At 42.5% G+C, this 21,833-nt stretch overlaps 2 protein-coding genes across 5 annotated transcripts in view; one reads left to right on the top strand and one right to left on the bottom strand.

The window, feature by feature from the left end:
- The window catches only part of n4bp1 (nedd4 binding protein 1), a 20,884-nt gene extending 4,925 nt beyond the window's left edge, over positions 1-15,959 (top strand). The window contains 12 exon segments of the mRNA XM_040002222.1: positions 1,609-1,761; positions 1,763-1,837; positions 2,040-2,213; positions 3,319-3,833; positions 5,201-5,552; positions 5,821-6,153; positions 6,378-6,613; positions 10,607-10,737; positions 11,820-11,916; positions 12,225-12,332; positions 13,932-14,033; positions 14,128-15,959. Of these exon segments, the coding sequence (XP_039858156.1) occupies positions 1,609-1,761; positions 1,763-1,837; positions 2,040-2,213; positions 3,319-3,833; positions 5,201-5,552; positions 5,821-6,153; positions 6,378-6,613; positions 10,607-10,737; positions 11,820-11,916; positions 12,225-12,332; positions 13,932-14,033; positions 14,128-14,479 (2,628 nt within the window). The 3' untranslated portion in view covers positions 14,480-15,959.
- A 2,462-nt stretch (positions 15,960-18,421) lies between these two features.
- The window catches only part of siah1 (siah E3 ubiquitin protein ligase 1), a 32,106-nt gene continuing 28,694 nt past the window's right edge, over positions 18,422-21,833 (bottom strand). For all 4 annotated transcript variants that reach the window (XM_040002226.1, XM_040002225.1, XM_040002224.1 and 1 more), the window contains one exon: positions 18,422-20,683. In XM_040002226.1, the coding sequence (XP_039858160.1) occupies positions 20,312-20,683 (372 nt within the window). In that variant the 3' untranslated portion in view covers positions 18,422-20,311. The remainder of the gene's footprint in view (positions 20,684-21,833) is intronic.

Here is a 21,833-nt window from a genome sequence, read left to right as displayed (position 1 = left end):
CGGAGTTTAGGTCCAGACACGGCTAGTGACGTCAGACTGAACAACCGGATATGACTCAAGTTCACAAGCACTAAACAATCTCATAGTGCCACCTACTGACATTCTTTGGGAACAGCAGTTCATTTTCATGAGGCAAATTTTAGGTGGGTTACAGTAACATTTTTTTTTTGTACAGATGCCACATTTTCTCTTTATCTTTGCAATGAGCAGATGGGAATGTTTATTCCACTGTTTGTTTGGACTCTTTCGCTAGTAAAAAGTATCCTCCAGTACCACCAGGATTGTGGTAACTGGTAGGAAGAGATGGATTAGGCTTAGATTTACATTTGGTAAATATCCATTGGAGAGGCATTAGACTTTATGTTGTTATAAGTTTGTTTTTAGTTTTCAGTGGTACTCATTAATATGTATTTGAGTGTGGAAACAGAGTCTTAGTGATAAGTTTTAACATCAGGAACTATAGCATATGCAATAATACTTCATGTTTTAAAAGGTTTGTTTGGGTTGGTCACTCATGTTTAGATTCTGTGACTGGGTTACCAGTGGACAGCCTTACTTATTTTGCTTTGGCCAGTTTTGCTTATCTTGCTTTTTTTTTTTTTTTTTTTTTATTTTGCTTTGGCCCTACCTTCATGTGTTTTAACTACCAGCTGGCCTGCTGGTCAGGTTCTTATTGTCCTTGACCCTTGTCCTGGATTGCTGTTGACTGATTTCGAGATTTACTCACAGTTGGAGTGCTACTCCAACCAGGACTTAGAGCAGATAGAAAAGTGCTAAAGCTCTCTGAGACTGCAGAACAAGGAGCTGCAGTCCAAGCTTCCTGGAGATGGGGCTTGTATTTCTTCATTATTTGTAAACAAAAATACATTAAATAAATAACTAAATAAAAAAAAAAAAAAAAGCTCAAATCTTTGCAGAAACATTTATTTCTTCATTTGAGAAAACGTGCGCTTCCTTACGCAGCACAGGCAAACACTTGTACCCTGACAGTCTCCTTTATAAATACAATAATTATTTCTACTTGTTAAAAATCTAAAGTATAAGCAGCAGTCATCTCTCAGCCTGTATAGTTTGTACACAGGGCCAAAGGAAACTCATTTTATTGGTTATTTTATTTTAAGAAGCCACACCCACATATTTATAGCCGTGCTCACGTTCAAATCTCACACCCTTTCTGTCTCTCCCACCGCATCACTGAGTCATCATACATTGCTCGTGCTGAGTCACTTCTTATCGGCAGAGAAACACTAAAAAAATGCGAAACACTATCTATAAGAAAGTTACCGTACCCACCTGCGCTGATTCATCCAAACAGTTGCCACAGCCAGGAGATTCCCTAAAACAGTGAGTAGAGTTTGGTTTCATCACGTGTCACCTTTTAAATACCTTACAGGTGTGTGGGCACGTCAAGCACGAGACAACACTTACTGTGTGAAATATTTATATTCGTTTTTTTTGTTTTTTGCTAAATATGTTAAATTAGGTCATTCTGATTGGTTCATTTTTTTTTCTTTCTTTGCTAGATGGATGATAAGCAACACTGCAGTCATAATGCAGTACTCACAGCTGTGGTTCTCTGTTGCATTTTGTGTTCTCCTTGTTGTGCAGGAATATATTCGAGGACTGTGTGACCCAGAACTGCAGAAAGAAGAGCGGTACCCGGTGGATATGCACTGTATCTTTGCTGGCGCCAGGGGCCTTTTTTTGGACAGGCTCATACGGGACACGAGCGCTGAAGTTCTGGTGCAAGAGCCAGGGCTGCCTGCGGCTGTTGGGTCGGGCTGAGCCCGTGGTGATGGCTCAAAGCCGAGTTCAGCAGTTTGTAGCACTGTTCCAAGTACGAGTCTTGTTGTCAGACGTAGTTTCATTCTGATTCTGTAGTAGTTACGTGACTCCAGGGGGGGTCATTTATATTGTGGAAAGCTGATGAATAGTTGTAAATAAAATGTGAAGATTTAACAGTCATTTGAAATTATTTAAGAAGGAGTAGTCTACAGCATGTCATACCACACGCTCAAGTGTTTTTGTGTTTTGTCCAGGAGAAGCGAAGTCTACCATGTGACACAGAACCAACAGTAAAACGAGCATTCAAGTCCTTCGTGGAGGAAAGGGATGACAAGTACACTATGGAGCTCTTGCTGCTTCCCAGTGCGCTGAAGGAGGAGTTGCTGGGACTTGTTCACACCCCTACGAACACAAACACCTCTTCTCTGGTTAGTGTGAACATTTTCTGGCAGCACGTAGAGCATGACCACTGTGACCAAAGAGTTTTTGATGACAACTGCAAATTTCAAAGAGAATAAGCTGGAACTGCTGTGGGTAGTTGAAATTGTAGCCTTGTGCTATAAGATTTAATACTAAGATTTTAAAAAGTTTTTCTGATGCATGACTGGTATTATTTTGTGTTTAACCACACCTCGACCCAAAAATATACCTCTGCATTCATTGATTTGGTGTAAGCAGCTTAAGTTTACAAACTGATCTGAAAGTCAAGGTGGGAAGGTATGGTCAATAAGAAGAAAGTTAACTTTAAGGTCATGTGTAATAAAAGGCGTTTTTATAGTGTTATTATATTTTTATAAACTGTGTAGAATTAGCTGTTAATATCTGCTGACATTCTTCTATGTCCCGGCAACAAGATGCTTCCCAGCTTTACAAGTCAGTAAGAATTTCCCCCCGTTTTTACTTAGAAAACTGGTAAGCTATAGGCATTGAGCTAAAATCAGTCTCACCCCCTCACTGCTCACTTCCATTGTGAGTGTGAAGGGGAGATTTACTAACACAGATGCTAAACATACTGCCAGCCCTGGCTTTGGGTGGGTGGGTTATATTCAAAGTATTTTTGAGGGATAAGATCATTGTGAATCATGCATAGTAGTCCCCCATTAACCATATCTCTTTGATATGTTTAGAGAGCATAACTGGTGCTCTTAAACTTTTGTGATGATGCTGCAGAATTACAAATTTGGATCTGTCACCGAAATGTTGAATTAGTTATTATTTTATATGAAGCTTGTTTTAGTTTTAAAAAATATGAATTCAGTGTGAATTATTTATTTATCAACAAGTTAAGAGCTTCATTGTACTGTTAGGTATTTAGAAATCATGTTTTACCAACGTATGAAGTAAGAGAGAAGTTGAAGAACAAGTTGAATGTTTTTGAAAGTCACACACTAAGTACAATCGAAGAAGAAGAACCACGTAAAGCACACTGGAAAGTACAATAGGAACGTTGGCTATGGCAAGCATTCCAGTTTGAGAGGAACTTTTATTGTAGTTTCCTAACTGAGGCAACAACCACTGTGTTTCCTTCCCCAGACTCAGCTCAACCAGATGCTCCATCCAAGCATGTCGGAGGTTGACCAGGACCGCTCACAGAGCAGCACCCCTGTGACGGAGCTCTCCAACCGCATCCTGGACACTAGTTTTGAGGAGCGAGGGACCACGCCATCATCTCTTGGCGGAGGCAGTAAACCAGCAGGTGGAATCGGTTTAGGTCCCGAGGCAGTCCTGCATAACAGCAATCGGCCCACGCACAAGCGGCGTTCATCAGGCAGTGAGACGCGGGATACAAAGAGACAGTACTCTCTGGAGCGGAGGGAAGAGTCGCCAGAGAGAGCAAGAGAAAGGGAGCGACAGAGGGACAGAGAGGGCCGGGGGGGCAGTAGCAGCTGTAGATCCAAAACCCCCTCTGCTTCGTCGTCCCTCTCCTCCTCAGCGAAGGCAAATACCGTATCTGGGCCCATCATGCTGGACTCTGCTGAGGGTGTCTCGGATGAGGGAGAGGCAGTCAGCCCAGAAACCAACCTCCGCTGCTTGGTCAATTTTTTCAGGTAAAGTTCACACTAGTCAAATGTTTCCAAATGAATTCCTTGGATTTATATTAGAACTGTTTGGTAGTTATGGTGGTCGTCGTTGGGGTCTAAAGACGACCACCATAATTTGAAACGTGGTCAGTTTTTCTTCGTTTTACATTACAGTAAGTCGAATATTACCTGGAATGAAGGATATTGTGATGGTTTTGTTTTATTGATTAAATTAACACACTCGTTGGAAGAATTATTGCTTATGAATATAATAATTAGTTGAAATCTTAATGAAGAATAAAGTACAAAAATACATGTGGATGTTCAAATTAAAGTAATACAAAGGTTCAGTGATCCAGTTGAATCAGATCGAGTGGCTAACTGTTGAGTTTCACTGTGCAGTGTTCCTTAGTCATTTGTGGTGAGATCATAACAGAACGAGTCAACCTCACGTACCCTTTTCAGACACGCCCCCCTTTTCATTGATCTCTTAATGACTCCTGTCTGAATGTGCAATCCAGTCAGCTTTCTCTTAAAGCCGTGATGACTAGGTGGGACATAACATTTATACGTTACCTTCAGCTCATAATGTTTGAATGAAGAGAGGCAGACAGCATGTCTGGGACAAGGTCACGTTTAATGAGCCAATTTGGAAAGTTGTAGCTGAAAAGTTGATTCTGTTCACCTGGACGTTTTCAGTGGGAGAAACGTTTTGTCATCATCAGGTGACTTCTTCAGTCTCAGCTGACTGCAGGTTTCCAATCTTATAAACAGTACATTTGCGCAATGGCTGAAACCAGCCCACTGAAGGAACAAAGGGCTGGGAGGTCAGTTCCTTGATCATTAATATGAAAATTCTCATAATCATTGATCAACAACCACTGATCAAAGCTCATCCTGGATGACTGAGCATGCATCAAGATGTATTACATGGCACTGGATTAGATTCATGTGGGTAAGTTATCTTACCTCAGTAGACTCAGTAGGGTAGGGTAGAGGTCGGGGGTTCAAATACACCAAACAGCTACCCTGAGGCACCCCTGAGCAAGGTACCATCCCTACACACTGTTCCCTTGGCGCTGGATTGGCTGCCCAGTGCTTCACTGAGTGAATGGGTTAAATACAGGGGGTCATTTCCGTACAGGAGATTAATAAAGTATACAAAACAAAACAAAAAACTCTACTGCTGAGCGGTTCGTCAGTATGAGCTGTGACAAGCATCGACAGAAAGGTGAGCCGTGTCTGAACGACACAATGAACCCAGTAATGTTACTTGATTTGTTTGAGTTTCTCTTGAACTGGAATTGAATGGCTCTCTTTACAGCCATTAAAGACAAGCGGATGCATTATAGCCACCAGTAATGTAACATGCTACAAACTCACATTTTCCCCAGAACCATGGGTTACCAGCAGGAAGTGGTGGAACGTGTTGTCAAGGCAACAGGACAGACGGAAGATACCTTCCTCATCCTTGAGAAAATTGTGGAGGAAACTAAGCGTTGTGAAGAGAGTTTGAAAGGAGGGGAAAAAGAAAGAAGACTAAACTCTGTGCGTACCTCAGACGCTCGCTCTTCATCGTCATCCGTCTCTACAGCCTCCTGCTTCAGAGAGGAGCTCGAGCTGAGCAGGCTGTCGGCGGACCCAGGGAGATCTAAAGAGAACATCAAGCCCAACCAGTATGGAAGCAGCAGTAATGGGCTTGGGCACAGGAGGCAGTGCAGCGGCAGCGAAACAAGCACTCAGCAGGTACTTGACAACTTACAATAACTCACTTCAGCTTTACTTGTTTGTCTCACAGAGACAGACATAGAGCCAAAGGTCTAGCTGTAGCGTGCAATCCTGTCTTCACATGTACATCTTCTATATTATTCTCTCTGCTTCTTATTATCTTTCATCTTGTTCTCTGATACCTTCACCTGAGATAACCTCTGATATCTTATCAGATACGATGCCTTTTTTAACCCGTGGCGAGGCGTTGTACACGTGCTAAACTTTGATTCGAACCTCATTTCAGGCGATCACTATTAAGAGGAGCTCGAGCGCTCAAGGAGGAGCAGGAAACTATGAGGTTATTACCATTGATGACGATGAAGACATCATCCCGACTGATACCAAAACGGCAGACAGAATGTCTCGGATGATCACGGTGGCGCACCTCAACGCACAGTCGGGATCCAGAACCGACTATTTGGCACGAGGAGGCGGAGGCATCCCGCAGAGGGACTACTTGTCCCGAGGTGGGACTCAGACTTTGGGGGGATCGGTGAAGGTCGAGACCGTAACGGCACTGCGCAGCACGCCTCAGTGGCTGACTGCCACCACTGCATCCCTGGCTTCAACCACCAGTGTAGGTATTGCCCCAGTGTTCAGTCAAAAATGGTGTGTGTGAAGTTTTCTGTTTAACAGGTGGCACTTTGAGGTAGCATTTTGTGCAGTGTCTGTTGTCTTTTCACACACACGACAAAGCTGGGAATGAGCAGTTATTTTAAACGCAGCACACGCCCGGACAGCTGCGTCTGGTGGATTTATAACATCAGTGACATCACGGTCTCTTTGTCTCGTCCTCGTCAGTCAGCTCAGCCCATCGCCCGACCCTCAGCCTCTTCCTATCAGACAATCAGCCACACGGGGTTCCACGGGGCAGCAGCACGGACGCCTCCCACAAATGACCCGCCGGCCCCACCGGTGACCGGCTTGGCTCGTTTCCATCAGTCGCTGAGGACTCCCTACAAACTGAACCTGCCAAACGAACCGGGACGCCCAGACCTCAGACACATCATCATAGACGGCAGCAACGTGGCTATGGCGTGAGTGTAAAAAGAAATTTATACTGAAAAGTCTGGCCTTTTCATACCAAGTAAGATATTCACATTCAGTAAAAACTTTATATAAGAAAACTACTGTTATAGTTTCAGATCCCTCTCATCTGTCAGAGAGTTATTATAAAAGGCACGAAGCTCTTCAGCTAACATCATTGTTTAAATATAGGTTGTATAAAATGTCTTTTTTTTTCCAAGGTTAGTTAACAAATTGGATGTTTTTTATGTGTTGATGCGTACACCTGAGCTCCAAGCGGGGTATTTAAAAAACCCACCGTGTCCGTTTTTCACAGAACGCCTCACCATCCTGTGACAAACACGTTTCAGCAGTTTGTAGCTTGTTGTCTTTAGCAGTAGTAACAGCAGTTCAGCTCAGTCAGGTTTGTGCTCATTTTTTCATGCACCGCTCTCTTAAGGTCCCACAAACAGCCGTTTTCTGGTTCGGCTTTGCTGCTGTGCTTGAGATCAGTGTCCTGTTGCGTGACATTTCAGCAAAGCGTTGGCTGTTGCACAGATGGCTTCACTCTATATACTTTGGTATATAGAGGAGTTCATGGTCAAGTGCAATAAGGTTTCCAGGTGCTGTGGCAGCAAAGCAAACCTGATTATCAGCCCTCCACCGCTTTTCTTAGCTGTTGCTGTGAGGTGTTTGTGCTAATTTGCAGCTTTTGGTTTTCTCCAAACATGGTGCTGTGCATCATCTCCACTTTAGTCTCATGTGTCCAATGGACTTTGTTCCTGACATCTTGGTAATCATGTTGGTTCAGCTTAGATGATGCAGAATATGAGCTTGAATATGAAAAAAAGACAAATATACATATTTGTATGTGTATATTTGCATATTTGTATGCCAGGATTATCCACAAGGTACCATCAAGTACAAAGCTGTGCATGACTCGGGGAATCAGAAGATTTACCAGATGCTTTTTGTTGTAGCTGCAACATTTTCAGGGCTGTCTATCTGAATCCCCATCTGCTCCTCTGGCCATTATAAATAAGAGATGAGAGCAGAGTGTTAGTCATTTCTTTCAGAGCGAGCATTTTTTAATCATGGCTGTAAGGACAGGATGTTGTAAGTCGCTTGATGACAAATATAATATGTGTTTTGATTGGTGTCACTTCCCGCACCTGTTTTACTCGTACCACGTTTTTCCTTTTTACTAACGAAGCTATCCACCTTCCCATCATCATCATCATCATCATCATCAGTAGTTAAGGTCACACCATCTCTGTCACACAATACCATCTGTTGAAGCGCGTAGGTCGCAGCTACAACTGTTGTGTGGGTGCACCAAAACCTTGCCCACGCAGTCATATACTGTTATTAGTCATCATATTTGCGAGTGATTTCACGTGTGTGTGTGTGTGTGTGTGTGTGTGATTGACGGAGCGAAAGCACGTGTAACGGCACAATATTGATGATGTGTGGGGGTGAAACCGTGGGGGTGTTTTTGAGAAGAAAGGCCCTTTCTAGTAAAAAATCAGTATTTTTCTTTCTGATTATTGGATAGGACATTCTTTATGTGTGTAACACAAATTATTGTCTTTCCTCTGTGCTCGCACTCTTCCACCCAGATGACCCTCTCCTGCCCTCTCATTTTTGCAGCTACTTCCTTTGATGTTCTTACTTCATCGTCCCTCCTTACCAGAAGTATGTCTAAAGGAAACACACAAGTCAGCACTGTGACTCAGTTTTGATCATTATTGTATCTACACAACGCAAAGTGAGCCAAAATCAATGCAGTCGCTTTCCTGTACAGACACAGGAAGAGATTTTCTTGTATATTTATTGAAATAATAACACCTGCCTTAAATGACTGCAGTAATTTGAGTTCCAGGGATGAAGGCAATGATCCTGAAGGAGGTTATTGGGTTATGTAAAGTTTTGAAATGTGTTCCCTTGTCAGGTTTGCTCGGTGATTTTTAGATTGCATAAGCTCTTCCTGCTGTGTTCTCATTCATCACTTTCTCTATCAGCGGCGAGTGGAACTCCCCCTGACTTTGCACTTTAGGCTCTGACCACAAGCTGAAGTTTATCTTGTTGTGCAGTGTCCGTGTGCGCTCTCTGCCTCGACTCTGTGCATCTGCAAGACGTCTGAGACGATGGGTTTATCAGCTTTGAGCGTCCGCCCGAATATGACGAGCCATGTTGTGAAATACGGGGCACTTTCTCACAGCGTTATTACAAGAATGATATTACTGAGATATTAATAAGAATATTATAATGGCACCATTACATTAAGAATTCAGGTAGACATCAAATTTCATAGTGAAAAGTTTCCATTTCACAGTTCTCGTGTTTTAAGGAACTCGCTCTGTGAAGTCTCTACAGTCAAAGATGAATTATCACGTCGATATTAAAAACAGTTCTGCTTGGTTTTTGGCAGAGTGTATACAGACGGATGTCGTTGCCACTTTCTACCTTTAGCTTGTTGCATCATTATTTTATCTGTTTATTTATTTTTGGTCAGACTTGTGTCACTTTTCCATGTGTGAAGCACTTTAAGGAACTGCTAAGGTTTTAAACGCTGTATGAAGAGTGTGGAGCAGCTGACCGGGATGTGAGCTGGTCATCTCTGCTTTAACTGCAGCACATGTAAGACTAGATTTCTGAAAGAAAGAAAGAAAGAAGAAAGAAAGTGTACTTTATTGGTCCCCGTGGGGAAAATCCCTCTCTGCATTTAACCCATTCACTCAGTGAAGCAGTGGGCAGCCATTGGCGCCCGGGGAGCAGTGTGTAGGGACGGTACCTTGCTCAGGGGTACCTCAGGATAGCTGTTCAGGGGAATCGAACCCCCGACCTTCCGATCATGGGGCCGCCACTCTACCTACTGAGCTATCCCTGCCCTGTTACCATAGTAACTCCGTATACAGGGAAGTAGGCAGGGCAGACAAAACCGGAATTCACGTGATGGGGGGGGGGGGGAAGAATGAACAGAAGCTTCATTCATAAAGCAGCATTTAATTATTTCCTCAAGAACATCAGCTTTCCAAAACAGAAATCTGCAGTTCCAGTCTAGTTTTCCCTGTTTTGTAGTTTATTAGCGGCCGTTTTAGTTGTACATTCAGTTCTTAGTGAAGAAAAGGGGAACTTGTGCCGGTCTGTTTTTGTATATCAAACAGGGGTCACAGAAGCCTTATACACTACTACTGTAAGATTTTAACATTTCCTCTGAAAATAACCATGTGCACAAGATTTCCCCCAAACATAAAAATCCACTGAAGGGCTGTCAGCGTTGGCGTGTGTGCCGTTTCTCCTGAGGTGGTGATTGTTGAGGTGTATGAATGACGCAGGATTAGATTTCACTCAGAAACCTGAGACCACTGAACAAAGTGCCAATAAGGCCAAATATTTAAAAATACCTCCGTGGCTGATAAGCTTTTTGTGTCTGTGGATTTCAGCGAGAGAAGCCAACTTCCCGCTGCTGTCAGGGAGTTTCTCATGTCTGCTGCCGTGCGCTGCTTTTGTTGTTCTGTGGTTTTCTGCGTCCTAGCGACCGATGTTGTATTACAGCTATCTGACGTGCGCATATGGAGGTCGTGCACGTCATCGACAACAATCTGGGTCAGCTGACGTTGCGCCCTGTATTTGTTTGTTTATTAATGAACTCCCGGGTTTTGCCCACACATCACCTGAAATGTGTTTACATGTGTTCAGTGTTTGTGCTTATTGCCTTATTTTTTTTGGGGGGGGGGGGGGTCTGAAGTGTTTCCAAGGTTTCCGTTCTTTTAGTTGACTCTAGATCCTAGTCCTGTGCACATGTTCACTCTCTTATTTCTCTCTGTGCTTTCAATCCATTTTTTTGAATGCTCGTGGAGGGAACAAGGAGCATCTGTAGTTTAATATGTGGCACTTCCTCACAAGTGGACACCCTTATCCCTGAGCCTTATTACTGTCCATTACTTCTGTTTTTATGGGTTTTTAGGAGTTGTCTTCTCCAGTTAACTGTGTCCTCCTTCTTCTCGTCCTCACTTCTGCAGTCATGGCCTTCATCGGTTCTTCTCCTGCCGTGGTATAGCACTAGCAGTGGAGACATTTTGGAAGAGAGGACACAGGGAAATCACAGTCTTTGTCCCCCAGTGGCGTCAAAAGAGGGATCGACTAACAACAGGTACGACAGGTCTATACAGGCCAGTCTTCACATGTGTATTAAAATATTTTAACAGTGTGTCTGTTTGTCTTTCCTTTGGTCCTTTGTTGTCTTGGAGACACAGCCACAAAAAAGCATCAGCAGGCTTGTGATTGTTCCCGTGGGTATTCGATTTATTTACAGTTCATTCACTTGTGATAAATCAATTATTCAAACGGGTTGCTTTTCTATCAATCGCCTCCGCCCTTTGCTCACTCCTCATGCCACTGCCATTCTCGTCCATAATCTTGTTATCTCTCGAATTGATTACTGTAACTCACTATTATTTGGCCTTACACAAAAATCCATTAACAAGCTGCAACGTGTCCTGAATTCTGCTGCCCGTATTATTACTAGGACTTCCTCTACCCACCACATCTCCCCAATCCTGAATCAGCTTCACTGGCTCCCGGTTAAATTTCGCATCCATTTTAAAATAATCCTTTATACATTTAAGGCTATTCATTCTCTCTCTCCACCATACCTCTCCGATTTAGTACAGATGAACTTCCCATCCCGGTGCCTCAGATCTTCATCTTCCCCTTCTCTCTCTGTTACTTCCTGTCTGATTACAATGGGGGGCGGGGCTTTTAGTTGCTCTGCCCCTCGACTCTGAAATTCCTTACCCCCTGACCTCAGAAATATTAGTTCATTCCCTCTTTTAAAGTCCACCCTCAAAACTCATCTGTTTAAAATTGCTTATGTTTAAACCTCTGTATGCTCTTAACTTTCATCTGTTATTCTTATTATTGTGTATATTTCCAGTTTTTGTGTTTTTATGTTGTACAGTGTCCTTGGGTGCTTTGAAAGGCGCTATTTTTAAATAAAATGTATTATTATTATTATTAGTAGTAGAAACACAAACATTTTTTTCTGCTGAAACTCTGTACTTAACACAGCTGAAGGTCATATCAGGAGCAGTACTTCTGGAGCAGCTGTTTGGGTTTTTGTCTTGCGGGTCGTTGTGTACGGGAACCAAACAAACCTGTTTAGTACACGTGTGTGCGTGTGTTCACTTTGTCGTCATTGTTTTTACTGACACAGCCGGCGGTGTTTTCTTACAGAGCAACATTTTCTAAACCAGCTAGAAGACCTGAGGCTGCTCTCTTTCACCCCCTCCAGGGAAGTCTGTGGCCAGAGGATATCCTCACACGATGACAGGTACACCCTGAAAACACTTCATATCTAAGGGCACAGAGACTGATGGACAAAGACCGAATAACTGAATCGATCAGTTGTTGAAGGTTCCCTTGTGTGTGTTCGCTCCCAGACTCACCCTGCTGACCTTCATCTGTACTGTATCTTTCTAATAGATGACTAGAAGATACATATGCAGATATATGATGATTCTATGATGATGTTTTGAAGCCCAGATCATTCATCATAAAACTGACCAGCACCTTCTCCACATATAATATTTTTGAACACGAGGAAAATCCTGAGTGTCCTTTTTTTTTTCTCCCCGTCAGATTCATGCTCCACCTAGCAGAAAAAACAGACGGGATCATTGTAACCAATGACAACCTGAGGGATTTCGTCGACACCTCGGACACCTGGCGTAGGATCATTCAAGAGAGGTGATTGTTGTGTATACAGCTCAGTGAGTCATTCACTTACGTGCTGCATTACCTAACATGGCACTGTAAAGTCCACACAGGAGCAATGTTAAGATTGAAGTTCTATTTAAAACCATTTTATTTACATTTACTATCAATCAGCGAGTCCTTTATAGGAAAAGGAACCTGAGAATTCATGTGTGTGCAGGAAACTAAATGGGTACAGCATTTTTAAGTGTGTCACCAATCAAAAGATCCGGTTTTGGTGACTAATAGTAAATAATGCATTTTATTACTCCTTAATGAGAATTTCATATTGCTACATCAGTTAAAGCAATGTATTTAATTTGGCTAAGAGATGTCTTTAAATGATTTTTGAACACCCACATCGTGTCCTTCACATGTTTTTTGACACGCAGGAGAACCGTTGAAAAAGTATTGAGGAAAATAAATCCGTTGATATCAACCATTCATACTCTGCTGTATCTGCAGGGAGTGTTGTAAACCACTCAAACTTACTTATATGGTGATGAATACAGAAATTACTCTCAGCGCATCTAGTATGCCGATATATTTACAGTTAAGGCTACAATAAAATAAATGCAAACTGAATAAATATATTGAAACTTTATATATATCAGTGATGACAAAGAGTGTTTGTATTGAAAGTAGCTGTGTAACATTTTCCATGACTTCTATCGTACGGTGCTCCACCAGAGCCCATATGAAGGGCTAAATGTATGAGACTGTGGGATTGTGTCGCCCCCTGTTGGTCAGTGTCTCGGATAAAGACCCCCTTTGCACAGGAAACCACTGTGCAAGTTGGTCTGACGCCATCCGGTGCTGCTGTCATGGGTTAATTCCTGGTTGTGACTGCTTTACACAGAGAGCGGCGTTCCCCCGTACACAAACTCTGTTTATTTAAGGCTGCTTTGTTCAGGCTGACTAGTTCAGCCTTCACCAGGGGTAAAATTAGCTTAGCTTATAATTCCATGACAACAATCTCACACACTGTAAAGTTTTTATTTTTTATCTTAAACTGGTATAATAAACATGGTACTGGAGGGAGAGACTCATCACTGACTCTAACCAAATTTCTCATTTCCACATACCTGTAAACATACTGTGACTCAGTGTGGCATATTTCTTCATCAACAAACAACAAAGCTCTTAACATTTTTAAATAATTTTCACAGACTAATTCTTTTTAAAACTTTTTTTTTTTATTGGGGGAAAAACAGACATTTGTACCCAAATCAGTAGACTTTCATGGAAAACGCTGTTAATTTGTCAGCAAAAATATTAAGTCATTTCTAGGAAGGTATGAGCAAAGAACCTGAAAGCGTGTCTTTTGTATTGTTCTGCATCGCCTGGATCTCCTGGTGCGTTGATGATCTTGTCTTAACTCCAGAGTACTTTCCAGCTTTTGTAGTGATGTTAAAATTTCAAGAATAAAATGTAGTTATTCGAAATCAGCAATTGAACATGTAGTATGTCAACAGTAAGAATGTAAAAGCTGCAGAAAAAACAACACAGTGTGGGTTCAGAAAGTGCCCACTAGAGTTTAAGAACAGTTGCTTGGACGTTACAGTTTGTGAATTTGTCCACTTTGACCAGCAGATTGCTTCAGTTTACTTTTGTGGAGGACCACTTCATGATCCCCGATGACCCTCTGGGAAAGAACGGACCTCACCTTGACATCTTCCTCCGTAAAGACAGCTGGTGTGTGATGAAATACTGAGGCCTTGTCGGGTCAGTGTTGGTTACTGTGCTGTGCACTGCTCCTTCTTACACCCTCTCTTTCTCTTCCTGTCAGGAGAGCTCCGGGCACGCCTCCGCCTCTCAGACCCCCGGACCTCCGGCCTCCCTCACAGCAGCAGCCAGTTTACGTGCAAGCTGTTCACTCTGCCCCGCGGACCCCCACCTCCCTGACGGCCCACACCACTGCGCACTGGCCCCACTCTGGGCCCCCAGAATGGCACCCACCTCGCCGTTCTCCCTCGCCCTCTCCCTCACCTCCGCCCCAGCGGTCGCCGGGGGAGACGTCAGAGCTGAAGAGAAAACTGTACGACATCTTCCCCGACCAGAAGCAGCGGATCGACCGCATCCTCAGCGACAACCCGTACATGAGAGACCTGAACGCCCTTTCTGGGTTGCTGCTCGGATAAAGAACTATCTCAGTTAAGACGATCAGCAGATATACACGCAGTGCATACACATGCAAGGATATATATAAAAATAATTTATTTTACCATCTCTTCCAGCTTGGAGGACTTTTTCTTTAATTGTTTTTATTTTTCATCGAGACTGATCGTCAAACTAGCTGCTACTGTTGAAACCCATCGTTTGGGATGATCTACTTTTTCTCTCCTTCCTCCTTCACTTTCAGGTCGATTAAGGTCGACAGCACCGGTGTCTGCGTCACCAAAATGTTAAAAGTTACCACATTCGTCAAACAAGAAAAGTCTCTAGGTAATCATTTCTTTGTTTCTCGACAACAGTCCAGAGATTCCATGAATGTGGGACCAGCACTGGGCGCGCTCTTTTTGGACCGTGGCACCAGCTCAGCGCACGACCGGTTTCCTCTCCTGAACTTTGCTGACTTCTTAATACAGACTCTCAGCTTGTTCTCCAGCTTTATGTTGAGACACGTGTGACGCTGGCAGGTTTTTGCATGTTTTGAAACTTTCAGCAAAGCATTTTTGTTCTTTTTCCACTGTCAAGCAGTACCAGGCTACAAAACCCAACATCGGTTTGTGCAGTTCGGAGTCGTTCAATATTAACATGGGAAGTTTAAAAGAACACTTTGTTTTCGTTTGCAGTGCATCTGTTGGAATTGCGTTTTAATTGAGACAGCAAGAATTTCAGGAAGCATGATGAGATCAGTCGGATGAAAGTATAAACGGTGAATAGAAATCCCCAAAAGCAGTAGCTGGTCAAAAGTTAAGCAGGAAATTACATCAAAGCTTCTGTTTTGGCAGCTGAGCACATCAAAGAAACACCCTTAGGCGTGCTCGTGGCCAACATTTAGAGGCTGTTGTTCACAAGCTGTTTCTCAGAGTTACGATACGTGTGCATATTCAAGCTGAATTTAAACTACCACCAAAAAACGTTTCTAGTTAATTTAACCAGCCCCTCCCAACTCTACCTTCTCAAACCCAGTTTTAGATTCTTTCCCCCCTTCAAAGGTAGACCATTATAAACAGTTTTATGTAATCTCATTGGTGATTTTTCTTTTTCATATGATATTTGCAGAAAGTCCCTTCTCTCATAGTTCTGTGTTCTTTCTCAAAGCTGCACTTTATAAATGATCTCTGAAGAAAACCTGAATTTGCTGCTCTGATGATCTCTTCAAAGTGACGTTACTTCCCAAACTGACCCGCTCTGGGTTAAAAGTTTCTGTCTGTAGCCGACACGTGTCAGTTGTCTGACCTTGAATGGAAACAAACACTAAAACAGTTTAAACTTACCCTTTGAAAATTAATTTGCATTTAAAATGACGGATCATAAGTTTGCTCACAAAAAAACCAAAAAAACCCAAAAAAACCCAAAACAGTGTTAAGAAGTTTAAGTTACAGATGTACCGCAATGAAGGCTGCAGCGGTTTCACCCTTACACACCCGGAACATACAAACACTTCCATCTTGTGAGAAAAGAATCTCTGCACAAAAACTTCACAAGGTGTCAAAAATAACTTTTGTTTGTACTTGCTATGTTGTTGTCGTAAGGATTACTGAAGGATTTCTTTTCTCTTGTATTATAATTCTTTTGTGTATATTGATTTCATTTTTGTAAATATGCACATTTTTGGCTACAGTGCACATATGGTTCTATGTATGTGGAAGAAGAATAAAATGCAGCATTCTCCATAGAAAAATGGGCAAACTCGCTTTGTTTTTCATCACGGGTTAAATTAAAGATGAACTCTTATGTCTGCTTACTTTAAATGTCTTAAATATTGTACAAGAAGGCTCATCGCCTCAAACACACTAGGAATGTGAGAAGTTTTTGAGAGATCTCTTTCGGGGTGATAACAGAGCGAAACCTAAACCCAGGTTGAAAATATTGTTTCAGTTGCTTTTAATGTATTTTAATTATGATATTTACGTACTAAGATAAAATTAAAAACTATTCTTTTTCTATAGCAACCACTCTGAGGAGGCACTGATTCTATTGCTTTTAAGACTGGGACAAATACCATATTTTTGCTACATGTCTATTCAGCCAATCATATGGCAGCAATTCAGTGCATTTAGGTATAGTCAGGATGGCCTGCTGAAGTTCCAACTGAGCATCAGAATGGGGAAGAACTGTGATTTTAAGCTGCTTTGTGGCATGGTTGTTGGTGCTAGACCGCCTGACCTTAATATTTTTCCTGTCTCACTGAGAATCGTTCGAAAGAAGAGAAAATATCCAGTCAGCAGGACAACGTCACACAGGGGGCCACTCTTGTCAGCTAAGAACAGGAAACGGATGAGAGAGAACAGGCCAATTCTGACTTGTATCAGCGGTTCAGGCTGGTGGTGTAATTATTCTTCTTTTGGCTGCTCACTCTAGGAGTCGTCAAGTCACAACCCTATTCCTTGTATCATTTTCTGGCTCAGGAGATGTAGTGGGTCGTCCGCCAATTGGAAAATCAGTGATGCGCTCCCCAGCTTCTCCAGTCTGTCAAGATACTGAGTTGCCCTTAAGTGTGAGCGTGTGCTTCTGGGCATGCTCCTGATGAGATGCAGGCTGGTGTTCCCTCCCAGACCTGCATCAGACCATCCTACTCCTACAGTCTTCTGTGCTACTTGACAGCATCCATTGTACCAACAGCTTGTACTCCTGCAGCTGCACAGAACTATTCCTGTTTCTTACTGACCTACCTGTCTGACCTCAAAGGCTGCCCTACATCCACAAACCCACTTAACAATGAGAAACTAAGGAGGAGGCCACCAGATGCATTAAGGGCAGTATCACAGGGCTGTACTAGAACCTTTTTTTTTTTTTTTTTTTTAAATTCCACCACTCCGATGTTTAAATATCTGAGTGGCAACAGATTTTTTCTCCATTAAATGGCATTGTGTTTGAAGATCTTTCATTGAATTATAAATCACATCAGTGCATATGTTAAATGTTAAACATGTTACCCTAAGCCCACTGTCATGATCTTCCATTGCCTCCACTGTCTGGCACAAAGCTTCAGTCAGTGTCGGGCAGCAGGTCTCAGTGTTTGCTGTAAGCTTTGTATTTCCCTACTTTTCTGGCTAACATCTGTCACAGCTGGTTTACTCCCAGGGGAACAGTGATGCCTGCCTGGGGTGCAGACGTGGCTTGGAGGGCTTTCATGCCAATTGGCCGTCTCTCTCTCCAGTAGATCTTTTTGTTTCACGATTTAGCATCGTGGGGGCGACCTAGCTAAACAATGTGCTGCCAAGGATCTTACCTGCATTTCTTCCTGCTCTATGACCACTCCTAACAGTTATGAGACACCTGTAATGACAACAGACCTGAAACAGACATTGTATTTTATGTTGTTCATGTAAAACTGTTCCCTGTAGATCTGAAAAGTTTTTAAATGAACCGACTGTCGGGAAGATCAGCTTTTACAATGAATTTTCTTCCATTTCACGATGGCCACAATCTTTAAAAAAAAAAAAAAAAAAAAAGAAAAAAGTACTACACCTACCCCCATCATGTTTTAGTGTTTGATCTTCTCCTAATCATAATTCCAATTTTGTTTTAAATGTTTTGTCTTTTAAACTTGGCTCATTGCTTCATGCTGATATTGAAATATTTTTACCTGAACACCCTTCACAAATCTTAAGCTCAACAACAACCTGGAAAACTGGGAAAGAAAACAAAAGCTTCCAAAATGCTGAAATGAAGGTTTACAACAGGAAGACCAATCTAATTAAAAAAAAAAAAAAAAAAAAAAAAGTCAAACAGGAGGAGCATCCACTGAACTGGATATGTTAGATGTAGAGTTCCTTACATTAATTTCTTTGCTTGTCAAAAACTGAGGTACTGTCAGTTTTACAGTTATAGTGTTGAATCCAAAAGCCTCAGAGAAAGAAAAAAAAAAAAAAAAAAAAAAAAAAAAAAAAAAATGAAGAAAAAGCGCAGAGTATGAAAAAGATAGATTTATTTAATGACAAATTAAAACAGAAGTGGAGGACTTCAGGGAGAGCAGCAACATTACTGAGACTCCACATGAGGAGAAATGGAGAGATGATTGGCTTGAACTCCCTCAATCCTTGAACAAAAAAAACAAAACAAAAGGGCTCGAGGGGGAAGATTTACCACACAAATGAGAGGACAGCGGGACAAATAAATGAAGAGGAAATAAAATAAAGCAACCCAACTCTGGAAGAAAAGAAACCTTCAATAGAATGACAACTTGTTTTTTTTTTTTTTCTTTAAACTACAAACACTGAAGTTTAGCCACAACTTTTACAATTGCCTTTTAATGTTTGTTTTTAAAATTCAATACAAAAACCGATAATTGTCATAATCTCCATGTAATAATAACAATAGCAACATTGTAACGGTAGAAACTGTCCCTCATTCCTTGTTGGGTGATCAGTCAATCGGTGAGGCAGACACGGGCAGACAGAGAAACGAGGCAGAGCACAAACGAAAGAGACGTGAGAAAATGAGCAGGTTTTCAGCAAAGACAGTGCACACGCGCGCACACACAAAAAAACAAAAAAACAAAACAAAAAAAAAAAAAAAAAACCACTAATAGTTCCAAAGAAATAGACTTGAGAAATAATAATTCTTCCAACTGAAATGCAGTGTTTAGGTTTTTTCCTCCTTGTTCTAAAAAACAAAAAGGACCCCTTTGTTCCTAGGTCAATTTATTACACCTGCACACAGAGCCTGTAATGCGAAGAGCAATGTGCGTTTGGCATGTCAGAAAGCCGTTGATGTGTCCACTTTGAAAATAAAACTCCAGGGCTGACGTAGCTGAGGGCCTTCTTACATCCAACCAGTATGACAGCAAAGTTTAATAATTGATGATGACAGTCAACAATTTAATAACAAGCATCCGATGCGCAATCTTTAGCTTTGGGGGGAGGAACCGGTGTGGAGCAGAAGAAAGCAAAACGAGCTCGCGCAGCTGTAGTAATCCCGGGACCCTTTACACAGATCCAAGCTTCTTTTCCTGGACGTTACTTGGGGATTGGGGTGCTACAGCCATTCATGTCTGTGAGTGATGATCCCCAGTCACAGGTGAAGATACATTTTAGATAAAGATTTTTAGGGACTCAGGGTTCCAGTTTGAAATAGTCAATAGCAGCCACAGCCATAGCCCTGCGAGGGTGGGGAGCATGGGAACCGTTCCAGTCCGAGTAAGGGAAAGTGTGGGGGGACTTGAGGGGTATTGAGGTGGATTACAAACAGGAAGTGCTAGCTGTCTTGCAAGCACTCCAGCACTGACCAGGAGTCCGTTTTGAACTATAGCTTGATCCTTCAAGTCAGGGACCGGAGCCCCTTCCACGTTCCGCTCGGGAAGAGCCGTAGTGTCTGAAGTAAGTAAGTGTGTGTGTGTGTGTGTGTGTGTGTGTGTGTGTGTGAGTGAGAGAGACAGTGCGATGAGAATGAGTTGTGAGAAATCACTCTAAGACATGGGACACGTGGCCAGGAAGAGAGTTTGACAGTTTGTGTCCGCGTTTATGACGAACAGAGGGCGAGGCCCCGCGTGGGTCTCACGTAATGTGTTTCCAAGTCTATAGCCGTCACTACACAGTTATGCTATTTTGTTTCATTTCCTCCACTCATCCATCCAAACATTCAGCCATCCATTTTCCCCCCCCAGGCCTCCATGGCTGCCTAATTAGACAGTCCAAATCCATGTCTGAAGGAGTGAGGCAGAGAGGGGTGGGGCACTGTGAGGTCTCCCCTCTAATAAAAAAAGAAAAAAAAGAAAACAAAGAAAAAAAATGCCCCCTAACAATATGTAACTTGTTGTTGTTGTTTTTTTTTTTTTTTAAATCCTCTTCTCTTCAAAGTTTTTAGCACATGGAGATGGTGACGTTGATTCCCAGGTTGCCGTTCTCAGCAAACAGTTGTGCGATGGATGTGTCGAACACCAGGCAGTCGCTGTTCATGATAGCTGTGGCGATGCCCTCGTGGATGGAGCGTGGCGTGGCCTCCCAGGTCAGACGACGCCGGTGCCCGTTGAGCTCCAGTCGGTAGGCGAAGTTCTCGGCCTGCTTGCGAGTCCCAATGAGCTGCACGATGGCAAAGAACTGCTGGTGTCCGTCGTACTTCTCCTGCTTCTCCAGCACAAGCATGAAGTGGAAGCCGAAGCACGACTGCATCATTACCCAGTCCACCGCACCAGGCAGGTTGATATCTGTGGCCAGGAACACTATGTCCTCCCCCTGGACGGAGACACAAACAGGGTTAATCATCTTTAGTAGTCAGCCTGAAGTTAACACCCAACGCTGCTCACATAAAGATCTTTTACATCATCATGATCTCAAAAATAAATACATGTTATAAAACAAGCTGCAAAAGGAACAAGCTGTTTGTTGTTCTCATGTTAAACGCAATTTTCTGGAATAATCTGGCAATTATTTGACAAGGAGTATGCTCATGATACCAACCACACCGTTATGAGACCTCGACCACTGGAAAGTTCAAAGGTGTGCCAGACCGCGCCTTTTGGACTCGGGAGACTGAGAAACACATTAAAGTTGACATAATGACTTACGCACTTGTCTTTTTGAAAGGGGTTGTGATTTGCACTTGTCATCCGGCTGTCTTGTTGCAGGCTGACTTTTAGCATAACAGTAAAGAACAAGCAGAGACAAGTCTCCATCAGTTGTTTGAGCACATGCGACCCCTACCTTTTGCACAATGGACACGTCGACTCATTGTTAACATCAAACCATCTAAAATTCTCAAGACCAAGTAAGATATGAGCCACTGAGTAGTCATTAGTGTTGTCTTGCAGTCCAACCTTACGGCTTTAAAAACAAATTTCTAAGACAATCACACCAAAAGTCATCCCACAAATTAAAAGGCTAAACCACTTTCAACAAAAAAGAGCAGTACTGTAGTACTGCTGGCTGCAGTAGCATGCCAACTTTAATACGTCAGTGTTGCCAGATAAGATAACCACCATCATGGATGTTCTCGTTGTAGGGGCAAAGATCCTCCATGGTTTCAGAACAGATCATACAACTATATGTACAAGCCGCTCAGGCTTTGCATGACATCAGTGAGAGAAGATTTCCTTATGTGGTGATCTCAGGCAGCTTCAGCTGTGAGCACAAAAGCTCACCTGTTGCCAGAGAAGCTCCGCCCACCTAGCGGTGGTGTAAACTATTGGAGTGTTCCTTCAATTTAAAAGTAATCATTATATTAAAATGAACAAATTCTGCAGGCTATAACAACTCATTTGTAAATTAACACACATTTACACAGTATGTTGTTTCCTTTGTTGTCCAGTAGAGGGCACACTCAAAATTCCCCATCAGCTTAGTGGGATGGAGTATGAAATGTTTTCCATGTTTCCACTTCATTTGA

The sequence above is a fragment of the Simochromis diagramma genome, unplaced genomic scaffold (genome assembly GCF_900408965.1).
Source record: "Simochromis diagramma unplaced genomic scaffold, fSimDia1.1 OVJJ01000431.1, whole genome shotgun sequence".
Classification (NCBI taxonomy): domain Eukaryota; kingdom Metazoa; phylum Chordata; class Actinopteri; order Cichliformes; family Cichlidae; genus Simochromis; species Simochromis diagramma.
This window is presented reverse-complemented; position numbering and strand designations above follow the sequence as displayed.